Source organism: Rhea americana, unplaced genomic scaffold, assembly GCF_003343005.1.
Source record: "Rhea americana isolate MKP2758 unplaced genomic scaffold, rheAme1 scaffold_420, whole genome shotgun sequence".
In the NCBI taxonomy this organism is placed as follows: domain Eukaryota; kingdom Metazoa; phylum Chordata; class Aves; order Rheiformes; family Rheidae; genus Rhea; species Rhea americana.
In genome coordinates, this window is record NW_028186558.1 from 167,403 (window position 1) to 186,281 (window position 18,879).

The 18,879-nt window shown below is 44.0% G+C and overlaps 1 protein-coding gene across 1 annotated transcript in view; it reads right to left on the bottom strand.

Moving 5' to 3' along the window:
- Nucleotides 1–4,371: 4,371 nt before the first annotated feature.
- The window catches only part of PIN1 (peptidylprolyl cis/trans isomerase, NIMA-interacting 1), a 14,975-nt gene continuing 467 nt past the window's right edge, over nt 4,372–18,879 (bottom strand). Inside the window, exons 2-4 of the mRNA XM_085315168.1 lie at nt 16,663–16,863; nt 8,927–9,037; nt 4,372–5,599 (exon numbers count right to left, since the gene is read on the bottom strand). Of these exons, the coding sequence (XP_085171294.1) occupies nt 5,490–5,599; nt 8,927–9,037; nt 16,663–16,863 (422 nt within the window). The 3' untranslated portion in view covers nt 4,372–5,489. The remainder of the gene's footprint in view (nt 5,600–8,926; nt 9,038–16,662; nt 16,864–18,879) is intronic.

Here is an 18,879-nt window from a genome sequence, read left to right on the forward strand (position 1 = left end):
CACAGCAAAACGTCCCCGCTGCACAGCGCATGGCAAGAGCAGCCCCCAGCCTCACGACCGACGTGAAGGCAGGGGCTCCAGGGCTGTCTGGGCCCCAAAACACAGGCCCAAGACTGCTCATTGCACACCAAACAAAGCTGGGGGAGGCAGCGAGTGAGGAAACGGCTCATCTGTGCTCACTGCATAGCCTGTCCATGGAAAAGAAAACCTGTTGATACTCTCTGGGTCTTCCTGGCAGGCTGCTGAACAACACAAGAACACATTGGAGATACCATGTCTAGGGACAAGGGACTGGCAAAGTCTCATTTGGACCAGCGGGAAAGAGACCACCGCAAAAATCACAAGGCATAGATGGGACTCAGGAGTCCTTACTTGGGGTCTGCTGCTTTGGCCCTCCAGAGGAGAGATCCCACCCTCTTTCCACATCTCGAGATACACCCCAGGAATCACAACTCCCTCCTCTGTTTTCCAAGCTGAACCACACAGCTGGAAACAGCAGTGCAGCAGGCAGCAGCAGCGCATCCTGACCTTGGCAGTTCATTTCKCTTTGCCTTAATGCTAATCTCAGCCTCCATGCTGAGATTATATGGGCTAGAGAGGGGCCAGGTAAAGATACTTCATTAGAAAGACTATGGATTACTTCTACTGTTTTTTTTTCTCCCAGAAAATGCATTTTTTATAAAGCCTTTGTAAAATTAATGTCTCAGAATTGAGTCACTCGATAACATATCCATGAAAGCCATTTCAGCTTTCTCTCCTTCCACTGGAGTATTACTAGACTCTTGTCCCAACTTCACCATTCTACTTAATCTTATTTGGACTTTGATCTACTAATGAGGACATCACTCGCTGCTCCACGGTGCACCCAGCTGGTACTTGTCAGGCAGGTGGCTGAGAATGCCACGCTTCCAGTGCACATCTGCACTGGAGGAGATGGAGTAGGTGGCCACTGCCTGTCCCCATGCAAAGGGCCAACTGCAAGTACAGTGGCTGGGAACAGGCTGCAAGCCACCTTCATTTTTCTTGTGGGCTCAGCATGGTCCTGGAGGTCATAAAGGGGGCTTCTTTTAACTGAGCTGTATATTTTAGTATAGCATGGGACATTTAACCTGCTACARAATAGCCATGAATACCACTAGCAGAGAGCACAGAAGGAAAGGTTCTCTGTGCGCGGGAAGAGGGCAGCAGCTCTCTAATGGCCTGTGACCAGACTCTTGATCTCTGGGGATGTGACAGCCTCCTCCTTAGGCCTGGAGAGAAACCAGAAGAAATCCCTTAAATGATCCTTCTAGAGAAGTGAAGGCTTCAAACACACTACAGTCAGAAGCAGTTACTGTCAGTGTCACTGCTTCAGAGATCGAGGCCAAAGGCTGACACATGCTTCAAATACAGAGCCAGAGTCCCCTGCAGGACTGGGCTAACCAGAGAACTGTGCTGCTAACTCACAACTAGCCCAGAAACAGCACCAGGAAGGGAAGAGACCCAAATCCAAGTTACGATGTCATGCCAGGTTAGGTTACTGTACCACAGATGCTCACCGAGGGCAGTAACAAGCCCGTATTCCCCAGCAAAGGGATAGGAGACCCACAAAGCTCTTGGTTTATGACCCCTATGAAGAAAAGATCAAATGAAAACAGGACAGAGGATGCAGATGTGTTCAGTAGGAGAAGCAGGCTGCTTGAACACCCCTGCAGTCGCTTGCTCCACCCACGGAGCTTCAGGAGATGTCTCATCCAAGTCTCCTTGCTCGCCTGTGCCCCAGGCACCTCCCTGTGCCCTTCCAGAGCTGTTTGGGCCTGAGCAAAGGGACGCAATCCTCCCCAAAAGCTGTCCCTGCCCTTTCAGGCAGGACTTGGTCCAGCTGCACACACACCCCACTGGTGAAAGGGGCCTGCTCGCTTGCAGTGGGGAGGGCAGCAACATAAATACCTTGGCTTTTACACTGCTCACTTGTGCTCAGGTTTCTCTCTCTCAAAGGGAAGAAGATCCCAACCAAGGCTGTAATGGGAGAGATACCAGCCAAGGGAAAAGGAGAAGTAGCAACACAAAAGCCATTCCCACAGTAGTCAGCAGAGTTTTCAGCAAAGAGGCACTCAAAGACAGTTTCCTAGTTCACCTGCTCATCTTGCTTTGCCAGCACGTCTGCACCAGTTGTACACCCCTCCTCCTAATCTCATCACAGCCTTCCCACTCTGAAAATCCCTGCTCTTAAAGGCAAGAAATACTACCAGCTGAAAGAGAGCAACCATGGAAAAAACACCTCATGATAAGACCCCTGAAGAGCAGAAACACCAATCCTGCACTTGAAGAGAGCAGTCCATAAGCCAGGTATCAATTAGCTCTTTCCCAAATCCTGCCAGTCTGAGATAGCAGCTGCTTTATGTATTTGGAGCAGAGAACTTCACAGCACAGTATTGCTCACGGGAGCATGGCAGGGGGTGTAAGCTACCAGCAATCAGCTCAGCCAGGTACACTCCCAACCACTGCAGGAGGAAATCCCAGTGCAAGGTTTGTTTCACCAAGGGCTGCTTTCCTCGAAGCTCTGCTGCACATTAATGGGTGGCAGCAGGCGTGTCCGCTCCTCCAGGGTCTCAGCCTTGAGTCATCTCTGCAGGTGGGATAATGCTAGTGGAAAATAATATGGCTCCTGGTGGTATAAACACAGGCTTGAGTCACCTCAGCTCCATCTGTGGAAACGTCTTCTACCAAACATGCTCCCAGCCTTGTTCTTTCCTGCTACAACAGTTTCCAAGGGTAGCAGAATCCGAGCTCTAAGACTGTCGACAACAGAACCGCGCACAGAGTCTGCAGCCCACCAGTACAGGGAGGAGATCCTCCTCCTCCCAGGGCTCCCACCTGCTCTGCTAAATGCTTTAGCAGAACCTCACTACCAGCACGTGGCGGGGCTGAGCCCCACCGCATCACTGGACAAAGTGGCCATTGATGAGCTGCCACTGAGCGACAGAAGCACGGGATGGCTCTCCACCACAACCATGCAGGCCTGAGTATGGCCAGCTCACAACCACAGCCCAAGACACCGAGATCCCAGAACCACAGGCCTCCTGTGCAGATTCCACCTTGAGAAGTCCCAACAGGATACCTTGAGGGCCTTTGCTTTCTCCCTGTTCTTCACTAGGTGGCTAGCTGGAGCTCTGCAGACAGCACAGAGAAAATTCACAAATGTTATGCTTCTGGACACTTTCAGTGGTAGCAAATATCATGTCTACTGTCCACGTGAGAAAGGGGACATCCACAATCATCCACAAGTACTTTGTAGAAGGCAGCAGCTTCTGACAGTGTCTCCCAGGACTGCTGTACCCGCTGGAAATATGCCACTTGTGTCAGTACAAGAACAGCTCCCACCGCAGGCAGTCCCACATGCTCTTTATCTCATTATCATGGTAGTCTTGTCATGCTTTTACTTGCAGTCCAAGGCTCTTCCCACACTGCTTCCCTGGCGCTTGCAACCTTCTGATAAAGATACAAATCCAAGTCCGGTGCTGAGCCCACAACCCTGCAGCACAAACAGTCGGGAAGCCAACAGTGTGCGCAGTCAGGAAGATCCTCGGCTGCCACTGCTTTTGCTATATTGCCACATTTCAAGAGAGAGATGACATCTTTGCTTTCCTTTATTTACCTTTGATCTTGCTTTCATGATACTACAGTTATTTAAGGTAATTTTCCTTTTCTAAGTTCTCACTTGCTTGTCACCCCAGAACTGGTTGGGTTAAAAAAAAAAAAAATCAATGTGTTGCTACGGAAACCAACTTTCATCTGATGCACGAGAGCCTTCCATTTCCCCAGCAGAACTAGCACAGGTAAAAGCAGAAGCAGAAACACAAGTGATATTCATATGTTTCTTTGTTTTAGGCTATCACCTTAATTCAGGGATGTTGCTTTTCCCCAAATCTAAGAAAGATGAGAGTTTCTAGAAAAAAACACACTGCAGAGTCACTCTCAGTAATGGCTGGTTTCATACAATACATTGAAAAGCCAAATTTACAGAACTGGGAAGAAATAGTTACTAAATTGCACTAAAGAGCCAGAAGTACTGTTTTTACCCTACCTGAAGTAACACCTTATACCAGAATTTAAATAGTAATTATGTAATGAAGCACCAACTCAATGCAAAGCAGGAAAACTCAACCATGAAAGAGAATCTAGGATATCAGGTTACAACTTAAGACAGAGAAATTTTGAGAATAAAGAGAGTTTTCTTAATACAAGTCACATTTCCATTTTATGATGAAAGGAACATTAGCTGTAGCCACCTCAGCACATACTGCAGAGGTCTGCGTTTGTTCTAATAAAAGCCACAGGACCTCTACAGTCAGAGGAGGAGAAATAATCAATACCAGAGCTCTTGAAATGTTTAATTGGAGAGGGCTTTATTTTCTGCTTAAGAGAACTGGAACTATACAGCTTGTTTGCATTGGACAAAAGCTAGGACTTTTTTCTGGTTTTATTTTACTAAACATAAGCAATGCAGTGTAACTGGAAAACAATGACTTACAGTGTTTAAACCACAAGTGGATCGAGAGGAGCTTGAGAACAGCCTTCTAGCTAGAACTGAAAATCCACAATACAGTCCATCCTACCGAATGGCACGGTCATGTCTAATTAATGGAGTGACCTCACGCTTGAATGGATAACACACAGCATCCTACGTACCGCTACACAGCTTCCACTGGCTACTGACCTTCCTGCAGTGGGAACTACTGGCCGTTAACCTCTCTTGTTTGTATTCAGAACCAAAAGGCATCTTCAAGTTTTGGAGTCCAAGCAATGGTCAAGGTGGAGAGAGCTCCACATGCCACTGCATGACAGGACAGAGTAGCAATCCTCACTGAGACAACTGCATTAAGGGAAGCTACAGGTAGGCATCGACAGATGCCCCATGCCAAGATGGCTCATTGTTTGATATTTTACAGTCAATTTACGAATGGCTTTAGTAAATCATTTCTACAAACCAAGGAACTGGGCTGCAGAGCAAATACATTTTATCCAGAATACATGGTATTTAAACAAACATGCAGAGGGTTGGGAGTTCATTCCATCATAGCACCAGAGTTCACAAGTCAACTTCACCATCATCAGTGCTGTACTGCAATAAATACTCCATATCTCTAACAGGGTGGATGTGGGAAGCACTGAAGTGTGACCTTTAGCATCGACAATTCCTCAGCTTCGGAGGCATGTCAATATAACTCAAGCAGCTGAGGCATGCCAGAAATTTTGTTTTTAACATTCTCTCTGCTTATGAAAGATGCTACTGTCTTATTTTGATTACGTTCTYACCCTTGGCTAACCATACATCTCTGCAGGTGAAAAACATTGTGTCAGGTGCCACAGAAGATATTGAGATATGAAATGAGCTTTTTTTTTTTTWAACTGGATATGAAGTTCATTTGGGAGAGTGCAGGGTTGGAGTAGGTTTTTTTTTCCTTTCTTCCCCTCGCCCTTTCCTTTCTACTTGTCACCAAGGCACTTCACTCTGTGCGTAGGATGATGTGGATCCCTGATTCTGTGAAAACTGGTCCGCTCATCTCACCAGCCCTCAGCGCAAATGAGGCATCTTCAAAAGGTTTCTGCATCTGACCTGCAGAGAGCAGCAATGAGAAAGTTCAATTAAGCCCAGCAAAGACTGGAAGCTCTTTCTGAGCAAGCAAGTCTCAAACGAAGGCAGCTTCCAGGCAAACAACAAAGACACCAATTAATAATTTGCAGGAGGTGTTTGTTTTCAAATATTCTCAGAAAACAATCCAAAACAACTCATTCACACATCCGTGTACACAGATGAACTTTCTTAAGATAGAGATTTTGTTCAGATCCTGTAAACATTGCTGCAGCAGGGAAAGACTGAGGACTCAAAAGGCAGAGGAAATCTGTTCTGCAGATTCACTGGCACAAATGAATGTTAGTCCTTCAGTCTCACGTGCCCTCAAGGTACACAGAGGCAATGGATGTGGTGTGCATTACAAGTGTCACTAAATAATTTACAAGGCACATGTGGCTAATGTCATGACCTAGATAAGAACTGCTCTTTAAGGCTCTGGTCTCCAAATTGCTGAGTTCCAGGTGGTTTAGTAATCAAGGCTCAGGGAAGCCACAGGTGATAACAGGAAGTCCCCTGCATGGGGAATAACTAGCAGAACTAAAGCAATTCTGCAATGGGCCATGAGGAATAACCAATGACAAGTGCTCAGCCAGAAGAATTCAAGCCAGGATACCAGCCTGCTATAGAGGGTCCAAGAGGGACAGTATTTTTGCCCGATTTCCTGTGACAGCAGTTGGAGCAGAAAAACTGCCAACTCCAGCTGAAATACTGAGGCTCTGCTATTGCCAACAAGTCAAAGGCTCATTGTGGGACTCTCACCAAAAGCTTTAGCAAAAGGACAAGACGCCGCCAAGGGAAGGCCAGGCAGGGACAGCGCCCTGTGCATGCAGGGAGCCTTCGCTCTCTGCACTGCCTGCACTCGCCTTAAGATGCCGGAGKAGATGTATAGATCAGTGTCTTGCCAAAAATGCAGCATAAATCTCCTGTGCGTTTACGACCCTTGTCTCCAGGTTTCAAGACTGTGCAGTAGCTTTGGACTCCACAGCACATTAGGAGACGGTTTCARAAATCTTATAGGCAGTGTGACAGATGGATCAGCAGCAGACATTGCAGTGATATACTAATCTCTTTGGGACCTCARCTTCCCAGCCCCTTGAAAGACTGTACATCCTGGATGCATCGCATGTAGCTAAGCAGCATCTCCAGAATTTATATTTTACTCTAGGATCTAAATCCATCCATACCCATTTCTCTAGCAAGGCAGTTGGATGTCACAAAAGCTCAATTCCTCTCTTTCAGGATTAGTCATAATAGCTTCAGCTTGATACTTTCTCCTTCCAAAAAAAAAAAAAAAACTTTTATTACTGAAGTGACCTGATACACAGGACTTTCCAGAGTTTCATTTCTCTCACCTTAGCATTTTGATTAATTGCTAAGAGAGGCAGACTGCCTGCCTGTCTCACAAGATCCAGTTACTTAGCCAGTGTCATTCACTGTCAGACAGAACCATATCCTGAAAACCTTTCACTTTAGGTTTTCAGCTGTTTTCTGCTAGCACCCAAACTCTTTACTTCAGATGAGGAATAGTCTCTCTGCTACACCACAGTGGTCTTCCTCAAACAAAGACATAGCTTATTTGAAGTTTTTCATGAAGATAAGTCAAAATGTTTTAACAACTTCACTTTCAAAGTAACCAGTGCTCCAAGTTCTAATAAATTACATTTTTAGTTTAATATGAAAAGAGGCAGAGATGGAGATGGAGTGACAGCTCAGGAGCAGGGCCGCCACTCATAGCTCTAGTGTCATCTAGTGGAGACTGATTCTTGCAACATTTCTTTACTTTTTCCTATAGCCAGGAGAAATCTTTTTCCACATGTCTCCAAAGAGCACAGTAAACTCTGTTTCTAATGAACCCAAACCAGCAGTCATAGCATCCTAAGATGAATGTTTCATTATATAGGAATCCATAAAATACTACTGTTCAGCAATATCTGAAAGGAGATACCYGAGGAAGCAAAAGCAACTGCTGCTTTAATCATAGCAAAATTAGACCCTAGAAAAGAACAGTAATTAAAAACTGTATCTTGGTGAAAGATCACAATCTGCATTCTTGAAGGTAATGTCAGCAGCCTGGTGGTCTCCAGCTAGTACGGGCAAAAGCAGTGACCCAGTGGYCCCTTCCACAATCACACCTGTAGCATCAAGCCAACTATTGTTTCATTTATTCCAGAAACATCCTACCAAAAAAATCAATCAGAAGCAGCACTGAAATTCACAAYTGTGCAGATGGCCCTACAGGTTGCCTCATCTAACATCCTTGTATGCTTAGGCAGCTGCACAGATTTCTACCACAAAATTTGTATATTTGCTGCAGGGTGAATCTCTGCATTCCGAGATGAGCTCCTRAGCACTTAAGTCTGCTTCCTACCAACCCCAAACATTTCCACCAAAACTGACAGGCTTAAACAAGCCAGACCGCTTTTCACTGTTTCAGATACAGGCAGCTCTCACCACAGATCTTCCTTTGAGTTTGCTGTACACTTCTATGACTTTGGGGCACAGGCTATAAAGATAAATATAGCATTTTCTCTCTGACAGGAACCTTTTTTGACTCTCTTCAAATAAAATATGCATGTGTACTCTTGCTATTAAGATTCTGTTTTGTTCTTTAAATACTGTAGCCACACTCATATGACATCATTGCTTTCTATTTTACTCCTAGTTGGAAATTAACCTATTCCAAAAAGCATTTGTGAGACAATGTAAAACAGGTTTCTCTTTTTCACTTTCCAATCTCAAAGGTTCTTCCTTCTGTCCTAGCAAATCTCATTAATGAGGAAGCATCCAAGAGCTTTTTGTTATCAATCCCTCATTGCACTGATCAATAATTCTGTAACAAACTCTCTCACCAACAACATTATTTTGCTGGAGTGTAAATCGCTCCTATTTCTACAACTTGTTAATTGCTTTCTGATTTAAGATTAGAATGCCAAATCATTTATCCAGCAAGCTGTTAGCAGGACTTATCCACTTCTTCCTTATTCATGGTCCATTACACTATGCAACTGGATTTCCATTCAGTGGAGCTGGAAAATCTTTTTCCAGAGGAAAAAGCCAGTTTCATGAAGGGCACTTGCACAACATCCTCTCTGCCTAGAATAATATTATGGTTGCATTCTTAATTGGTTTAACTTCTAGGCAGCAAACTACATTTCCTGCACAGCAGGCTGCCTAGCACACAAACCCATTTTCATATTCATTCCCCCAACAGTAAGGTGCATGATTAAACCCCATCCCCTGCTAAGATTATCAGCGTCAGCTCTGTAATCTTGATCTCGTGTTCAYGTTGCCACACTGAGCTTGACTTACCTCTTCCAAATGCACCCAGATCACCTCCCGCTTTTGCCGAGCTACAGTCGCTAAACTGGGAAGCGAGAGATTCAAAATCCTCTTCTCCTGATTTTATCTTCTGGATGTAGCCTGTAGATACACAGAATAATTCACAGTCAGGAGAGGAGAGRAGAAAATAAATCAATCAAAAAGAAAGCCCACAGATGAAGCACAGTGCCTAGCAAGGGGACTGTTCCCAACAAAAGAGGAAGATGAACAAAGGGGAGCAGGTCATCACATCTCGAGAGATGCCKTAAGCATTGCATCCCATGACAAAAAGGGCACAAACACCAATGTGCAGGTCTGGAACAGTAGCACAGCAGTCCAAGATTTTACTCTCTGCCAGCTCTCCCACTGAAGCCAAGGTCCAGCTCTGCCCTGACTCACTGACGTCTCAAGCAGGGCTGACTGCCCCCGGTGCACTGGCCTCGCCATGTGGCGCATCCTCTAATTCCAATCTTTGTGCTGTAGGGCATTTCTATTTAAGCTTCTAAAATAAAGAAACAAATAAATAAAGGCTGATTTCATCTATTAGTACCCCTAAAGTATGGTAATTTATTGTTGGGCTCCAGAACATGGGAGTTCTTAACTGCAGAAGGCTTCACCTTGGTAAACGACCAAGCATGAAGAACTCCAGACAAGTGAATTATTTATAAACACAGCTTCTTAAAAGGTCAGTAGAGGTAGTCACAGCATTAACCGAGAGTTCTGCCTCACAGTTCTGGACCTTTTTTTGCACCAGCAGAGCAGCTCCAGCTACCTCCTAGAGCCACATAACAAGAAAATTCAGAATATAGCTCACCTTTTAGATCAGATTTTCCAGCCAACAACTCAATGCCATGATTGGGGATGGGAAAAAGGGAAGCCACTAACGATGACTAGTGACGGCACTTAGAGAYGAGCACAATCGCAAGCATCACCAACACATCTCAAGACAACAAGGCAGCTTTGCACAGACCCTCAAGACAACTAGGAATTTCCATGCATATAATTTAATGCAAGTATCTTATCCCAGTTTTCTTTAGTTCATTCACTAAAAGAAGGGTAACCAGTGACCAAAATCCCAAGCAGCTGCCAGCTCCCTGCAGCCACCACCCACCAAACCGTAACTAAACACCAGCAGCAGGGAACGTTTCTGCAGATAGAGAGCTGTAAAAGCTCAACTTGACGCCTGCRAACAACGGGGCACCTCCAGACATGGCCAGTCGGCCGCCAACAAAGCTACCACACGCCCYGACGCCCAGAAAGCTCCCCCAAGAGGGAGCTTGCTTCCCACAGCGGAAGAGCAGGAGGGAGCCGGTAAGCCACCTTGGAGCAGAAGTGGGCAAGGGTTTCTGCTGCACGGCAGGGCCACCCTTGCCGAGGGGTGGCAGAAGCACTGGCCCCAGGCAGCTCGCTCCCTACGAAAGCCCGCCTGCAGTCGGCAAGGCGTGCTGGAAACCCCTCCACCTAACCCATGAGCCACAGCAGACAAACCAAGTCTCAGTCAYATGGAGAGAGTCACGTTCACCTGCCCAGCAGTGCCCCAAACCAAAGCGGCTTGCCACAGCCAAGAAACCGGCGACCTCAACCCTCAGATGGCCAACAGCAGCTCATCAGAGCTCTGTTCATTTACCTGTGAAATCACTCCGCAGAAACCTCCTCTCAGCTTGGGACAGGACCAAAGCCTGAATGTCTCCCATTTCCAGGCAAAGCGGCCTTGCCTCATCCGCAAGAACCCCCGCGATCACAGGCAACGACGCGTCCACCCGGAGCTGGAGCCTCTTGTGCCACTTGCTAAAATTCTGGCTGCGTTGAGGTCTGGCACTTGCCCTTGAACAAGACAGTCATAGCAGCTGACTATATATGCTCAGAGGAATCAAGTGAACGGGGATATTTTTCATACTGAAGCTATTATGTCTCCTGGTTTCAATAACTGGACTTCCCAGTGAAGGTCACTACCATTAAAGCACTGTAGCCTGAATGTATGAGAGTTTGGATTTTGCTAGATGAGCCTCTAAAAACCCAGGCTGGGCTGGCCGTGGTTGATTCCAGCAAGCAACAGAATAGCCTGAGCTGAAAGTGTCACATGCACAAGAACTAATCCCATAAATTCGAGGGATGTTCTCGGAAATGGAAGGAGGCAATTTCTGATGCAAAGTGTGAGGAAATAAACATACATATATATACACACACATACACATATATAATATATATACACACATATGTATACACACACACACACCCCTCTACATACTTGAGGAAATACCAGCCCTGAGGTAAGAAAATACTTCTTAATGAGGGAACTTAGGTGAAGTTCCCCTGCAAATTAAATCTCACTTTATGGCAGAGTGGCAAAGTGCATGGTGTTTTTCCAAATCACTGCAGAAGACCAAATAATTGCAATGACTTTTCTGAAAAATTTTCCCAGTTGCAGTCGAGCTGAAATGTCAAAAAATACTTACGATCAACTTTGCTCATCACTAGAAAGAATGTCCTATCCTTCTGAGAGCACAGACACATTAAGGAGGTGCACTGGATATCAGGAAAGAGGAACCTGCCTGTAAACACAGGCATTTAGTGCCAGGTGACAGGAGCAACCTGCACCTTTTCTCTACTTGAAAGAGGTCAGTTGGAGCTCCCTCRTTACTAAACCAGCCTGTCTTGCTTCTCAGTAGCTTACATACCCACGTTTTCAAGACAAGAAGCAGCAGCAATTGAAGCAGCAGGCTACCAGTTTTTAGATGAATACTTTCATTGCAGTTTAATTTTAGCAAGATCCAAACTAAGTGATTTTAAGCCTTCAAATTGGTCTTCTACCCTATAGCCCACTTTTCCTCTCCCAGTCAGTCATATCTTTCTAAACAGGCTGCCRCTAACCTACATCTTTGCAATTTAGCACGGAGTTCACAATAGTTTGGTTTGCATTTTCAGCCAAATGGGACTACTGTATGAATTAGGCCAAGAAAAAAAAAGACCATTAAAAAGGGCAATACGAGATTACATCTGGTTCCAGAATTGCTTTTTTAAAAAGGAGGTCTGAATACAACCCAAGAGCCATAGAAAGTTAACTCCTGAAATATTTAACCTGCTTTAATAGAAAACACTGTCAGCAATATTGTCACACAAGTGAGGTTATGTGCACTTGCCCTACCTTCTGCTTATTGGGTACAGGTGGAGAAAGTCAGAAGACTACATAAAATCCTAAAGTTCTATAGAACTTAAGAAAAAGGCTACTTATCTTGCATTAATCTGGAAAAAAATAGTGTATCTGAGTAAAAGACTGTTCATAGCATTCGCATATGCATGTTTTAGAACAGGAACAGATACTGTTCATCCGATTAAACTAGGCTGCTTGAACATAAACAGTCTATTTGCTGACAGAACAGTTTATCCTAAAATACACATTTGCATCACAATAAGCACATGTAATTACACATAGCTGCCAGGCCCTAGCAAGTACCTGTCACATCAGTACACATCACATCCAGAAGCGCCAGGAATTACAGCTGGAATATACACACTGATGTTAAAGTAACAAAGCACTCAAATTAAGGATCAAGCCTTTACATCCTAGATTGCCTGCACTAGTCACATCAACAGGTTCCTAGCGGTAAAAAAGGTTTCCCAAGCTTGTAAAGTGAACCAATCAACAACACTCTGAAATAGAATTCAGTTATTAAAACTATYTAATTAAAAATTTTAAGACAGTGCCCAACCAGAGTGCAAAATCTGTCAGCTCGATGAATGCTTTTATGGATAAAACCTAGGACTGAAATAATTGTTTCAAGCAATCTAGCCAAGAGTATACATTTGCTCCGAGTGTCTGAACTTTGGCTCTGTGAAACGGGATTAATAAACCTTTTTCCCAAAGATCTCAACTATTTAGAACAAATTATTCAGTGCAGATACTGTCTAGATTTTAATAAACCACCTGTAAAAATCTCCAGACATAAGTGAAATTGAATAATGGCAGATTAATACAAAAATAGTAAGATGAAAAATGACARTGGGTTGTGCTAAAATGGGGAATATCAGGAAAGGGAAACTTTGAGATGAATCTTACTCTTTCGTAAGATGAATCTGCAGCAAGAAACAGGAGTATACTAATGAAAYGTGCAACAAGAGGCTGGAAGGCTTGGAAGTACTGTCAGCAGAAGGGAGGATCAGAATATTAAACATAATTAGATGACCAAGAACCGAAGTTAAACAACAGTCACTTATGTGCATTTATAAAACCAACAAGAATTTCTTCTATATGCTGAGAGTTTAATTGCAAGGTGAASGACACCAGTGTGGAATTAGAAATAGCTACAAAACAGATTTTAAGGGAGAAATGCAGCACTGAGAAGTCATGCTATCTTCAGTAGAGAGAAGAATAATAGTCAATGCCACGGTATAAGGCACTGCCAAGAGCTAATCTGGAATACTGCACACCACGATGAACCAATGCTCAAGAAAGATTAATAGAAACTGAAGTAAGCGCAAAGAAGGGCTAAGAGTAGAGGCAGCTGAACGGATGACCTACATTACTAGAAACTAAAAGCCTGGTTGGTTTAATCAACGAAAAAGGCTGGGAAAGAGCAGGACTCTAAATCCACTGGGAGGTCAAAATCAGAAAGAAAAGTCACTTAAATTAAACAACACCAATGCACAAAACAACATATAGAAGCTAGCCATCAGCAGCATTTAGCTGGAAACTGGGTTTCTACACATCAGACCAGAGATGTTCTGGAACATCCTTCACAGGAGACAGAGCAGAAACAAAACTTCCTTTTAGATGAAGATCAATCACTCTTACAAAAGGGATTAAGAGGTATTACTCCCTTTAACAACCAGGGTTAGACTCAAATCAGGAATTTCTTTTTAGTCCTGTGTTTCCTACAATGTCATCACCTATGAGAACAGCTCATGGCAAGCCAGGTCACTCAAATCGTGCTGTTAACACAAAATGAGAGATAACCTACTTCTAATCCTCCACTGCAACTTTCTCAGTAAATTAAAAATTATTCATGGGCAACCCCTCCAGCTATCTTGAATCTCCTACTTTATTATTGGAGAAAAACCATCRAATGGCTTACATCTACAACTAGCCAAATATTAACAACTAACCAAAATTTACTGAAGCATTCATCTTTAGGATAGCCATCCCTCCTGAGGAAACATAACTAAGAACTCCCTAAACAAATGTAATGCTTTACACACACACACACAAATCTAAGAACGAACATCAGAGTTTGATTCTGAAGATAATAAACTGAATGTAACTGATCTCTAAATGCAACATGAAAATACGCGTACTATGGCTGTCAAAGTAGATCTCTAGGAAGGAATCTGTTCGACAATTCTCTGCTACAGTTACATTCACCAGGTACAGTATATCTGTTCAGAGTTCAGTGGTGCCTGACTGCCAGAAACGGTAGTGAGCTAAGCTGTGCATCCATGCAATAAACTCTAGCTGTTAAAGAAAAAAAAGGAAAAAGAAAAAAAGAAACACACTTAATTTGCAAGATAATTCCAGATCAGCAGCATCCATGGCAAGAGCCATCACAAAATAATTAATCATAAGTTAGTGTTCCCTATGACCTTTCCAGGGATAGTGTTTATGATAGACAAGTGGAGATGTTGACAGAAAGGTATATATATATTTTTTTGTAATGGTATTTCACTCTCAGGATGACCAAAAAAAGCAAAGTGAAAAGTGGCAAAAGAATAAACCCCTAATGGCCTTTATCAAGAACACAAACAGGGCATTTACATGATGTAAGCTCTAATCACAACTTTCTCCTCCTCAGACACCACAGAGAAATGACTAAACATAAAATTTATCTGATAACAAGAGGGTCAATTGAAGCTGTCAGTCTAAATTTCACACTTCTGAGCTAAATAAAAAAAATGTTTAACTTGCTCCTATATTTGAGAAAGAATAGATTAGTGTTTCCCTCCATATCCTTACAGGTAGCAAAGACTTCCTGCATCTAAGATAAAGTACACAAACAAAATAAAAAAGATAACATTTGCTTAGTCCAAATAATGCTTTTCAGGTAGCTAAAATAACCAGTTTAGAAGACTCATAAATAACACACAGCCTGCTGGGTCACAAGCTCCTGAAACTCTTCTGCATCAGCAAGTCTGCTCAAGAGAACTTTCCTTCCAAAATTTAAATGATTCCCTCTTCTGTAGGTCCAAGTTTATCAGTCTGCCTAAAGCATGCCAACAGTATTGCATTCCTGTTTTAGCACGAGAAACTACTGCAGCTCCAGCTGGCCAATCCTCTGATAGCACTGGCGCAAAATTCTCCATCCCATCCAGGCTCTGCTCCCAAATGGAAGCAGCTAGGCGTTTTCCTCAGCATTTCGCTGTTACTCAGGAGACCAGGACAAGCTTCATGTATTGTTTTAGCTCTGGCCTGTAGAAGTTCTGCGCTGGCCTTCTGAGGATGAACATCACTCCAAGAGATGGTTTCTAACACAGTCTTGCAGGATTTCTCCAAATATAATTTGTGACTTGATTGAAACCATTTCAGTCTATTTATCATTATGCCATTCTCAGCTCTCTTGGCACAAGAGCTCCACACTATGCATGCCTCCTGCGTTATTGCCCCCAGTTGCACATACCTAACCCAAACAAGACAATTCCCTGAAAAAAAGACCCATTTGTACCAATTAATTCAACTTCCCTTCCAAAAGGCCTGCACACCACCTGCTGGTCACTACCTAAGTGCTTCCAGTTATTCATTGAAGAGACTTCCCCTCTCATTTTGTTTATTTATTTATTCAAAAAAGACTCAGGTTTATTGTTTGTCAGGCTCCAGGCAATTGCCAGATGCACCCTTTCTATCCTCTCCCCTTCAAGGCTGAGGGCAGAGACAATAAAACAGTTTCAGTTCAGTCATATGCATCTGTGTATGCTCACAAGTGCTGGTAGCACCGCAGCACTGTTGCAAAGACTAGCTGTCAGGAAGGACAGAACTACCTCTTAAAGGACATGGTCTTGATTTCATTAACTAATCAGTTGGACTGGATTAATTTCCTTATTCTAAGAGGAAAAAGTCAGTAGTAACAGCTGGACTTTGAGCTTATTTCTGCAAGATCAAAACCTCAATGTTCAAGAAACATGACATCAATTCAATTCTACTGCCAGCGTTGCAAGGAAAGATATATGCTGCAAGCAGTCACAATGCGTTTTGTGGAAGGCATGCACACAGACCTGATTACAAGCCACAACATGTGGGGAGAAGCCTGAGAAGATCAGGTTGTCTGTACAGCCTTGTGCAAGATGTCTACACAAGCAACTTGATTTCAAGCAGAGGTCAATCAGAATGTACAGTAACTGCCATTAGGGCAAAGAGTCAAATGACATATTAAACAAAAAGAGATGTTTAAAGAACATTTTTTTTAGCTTTAAATAATTACTTTATTTTTAATATGCACATTTACAAATAAAATACAAACAAACCTCTGAAACAACATTACAAGAAACACAAGGGGAAGAGGGCACATGGGGTGGCACCTGTCTTTATGTCATTTAATCAAAGGCAGCAAATCATAGAGCAAAATTGTTTCTCCAAGTGGCTATGCTACACGAAAGTCCATGTTCAAACCACTTGGCTCAAAAACTTTGCTTTAGAGAGTTCACGACACACTGAATCATTCATCTCAGAGTTCAGTTCTAGGCCTTAAAATGACTTTTCCCCTACAATAATATCACTCTTTCTCTCTCCTGCATTTACTTGCCATTTATAAGCTCCAGTGCCTCATCTTTGGTCCGTGTGATCTTTTCCTGCCTCCACGATGAGGGTCTTCTGGACTGGTTGTGTTTCACCAAGAGATGTGAGCATCGCACTTTGGTGGGCTCCCCTTGGCCATTCTTTCCAGTGCCGCTGGGGCGCTCCCACTGGCTGGCATTTGTGATATGATTGAAGTAATACACACGGCCTGCAGACAGAAAGAGAGGGTTAGGGTTACAGAAAGCTCTTGTCAAGACCCCTACTATTAGCTTGGTTTCTGCAAGTGGGTCACATCCAGATTATCAGTGCAAGTGAAGTAAAGACATGGTATAAAAACATAGTTCACAGCTCTACATACACCATTTCTTACACAAATGGCTCTGTCAGGAAACAAGAGTTTAATCAAAGTTTCCTTTGACTTTAGTCAAAGTTCCTCACACAAGCAGAATCCAGCAGCGCTTCCAGTTTAGGGCAAGTCATAGAGCTCTCATGGATCAGGGTTAAAACCACCCACTGATCCTGCCCAATAAATTAACATTCCCACATAACACCCCACCATCGTGGTCAGAGTTAAAACTGCACGTTCATATATGTGAGGCGTCGATTATTAAGAAAGCAAGGAATGCAGTCAGCTCCCAATCACATGGTAGCAACACATCCTCTAAGGGAGCACACAGTGACTCCGTGCAACTCTGCCCCTTCTGAGGTGAGGAATGGTGCTAGGTTTCTGGTGTGGGGATATAAGGTTGCATTTCACTTGAGCACTATTTGCAAGGGTAAAACAGCGTAAAGCCCTTCTATTAAGTGCATCACTTAGCATAGACTGCAACAAATGCAAGAAATTACTGTTGGCAAAAATCATACATTTGTATTGCACAAAAAAGCCTGATTTCAAAAATCACTTTTTGTTTCTACCAGAAAATTGGACCTCCCTGCATAATACACTCGTGCCTTCCCCCTCATAGCAAAGTTCTGATTAAGTCATCTATGAAAACAATGCATTCAGCACTAAAATAAAGCCAGGTAATGCTGTCACCCACTAACAGGGATGTACCACGTCCTTAAAGGTCTTCCAGTGCTGGCTCAGAGCTACATGTTCATTTATCTGCATTAATTCATAACATTAATCAAGATGATTTCTGACTTCTTCTATTGCATCATTCATCTCAGAGTATTCCACTGAAATCAGAGCCACATCAGACTCACAAAATAAAGCCCATTCTGACAGTAAAACAAGTTGGGGGGAATGCAACAGCAGCAGGTAACTTGCTATGCAGCAAGAAGTTATGCTATAATGACAAAGGGCCCCAAGTCAGCCATTTCAATCCCAACCAGTACCCTACAATCATTCGTGTTTCTCCATCCAGGAGACCACTAACAACCCAGATCTGACAACTCCACACAACCACAAAGCTCCTTGTCTCCAAGACGCTTCAGCCATAGTGGTTTTGACAAGGAAGGGTTCACACAGACACCTCTTCCCTCTCCATATTTTGCCACTCTGAACTCATCTCCCCMACAGCCAAGCACACAAATACACCATCCTAGAAACGGCTTTTGAGCTATTAAGTCTCATAATACGGGAAGCTCTAACTAGAGAGGACAAAACCCCACTGAAAACACCATCCTGACCAAGAACCTCCCTTCCCAAGCCACAAAATCACAGCCGCCCCAACAAAGGCAAGAGTCTGCCATGCTCTGACAGAATCTCTTAGACAAGGGTCTCTCTAGCCTCAGTGCCCCCAACCCCGGGCCTCCCCACCTGCTRCACAGGGACGGAGTGGCTAACAGCATCACCCTCTCCCCCAGGGATGCAGGGACAGAACAGCCAAAACACACAGCCTGGTACCCAGAAATCACACCCCATCCCCCTTGCAGGCCAACGTCCCATCGGACACAGGAGCTTCCCCCCCCTCCGAAAAGCCCAAACTCTCCCCACAACTCAGAAATCCCCATTGCCAAAACAGCTCCAAAGCCTTGCACCCCGCAGATCCCCCTCCAAAAACATGAACTTCAGCATCTCAAGGACCTCCTCCAAGACCCACCCCAAAGTCCAGCTCACACCACTTGCCTCAGAGCATCCTGCCCCTCAACCCCCTCCCCCCTCACACACCCAGGCCAGGCCAACGCCCCCAAAATACAACCCCCTTCTCCCAGGCCAAGAGCTCGATACTCCCCTCAAATCCACCACCCCTCTCCCAGGCCAAGCCCTCTTCAGATACCC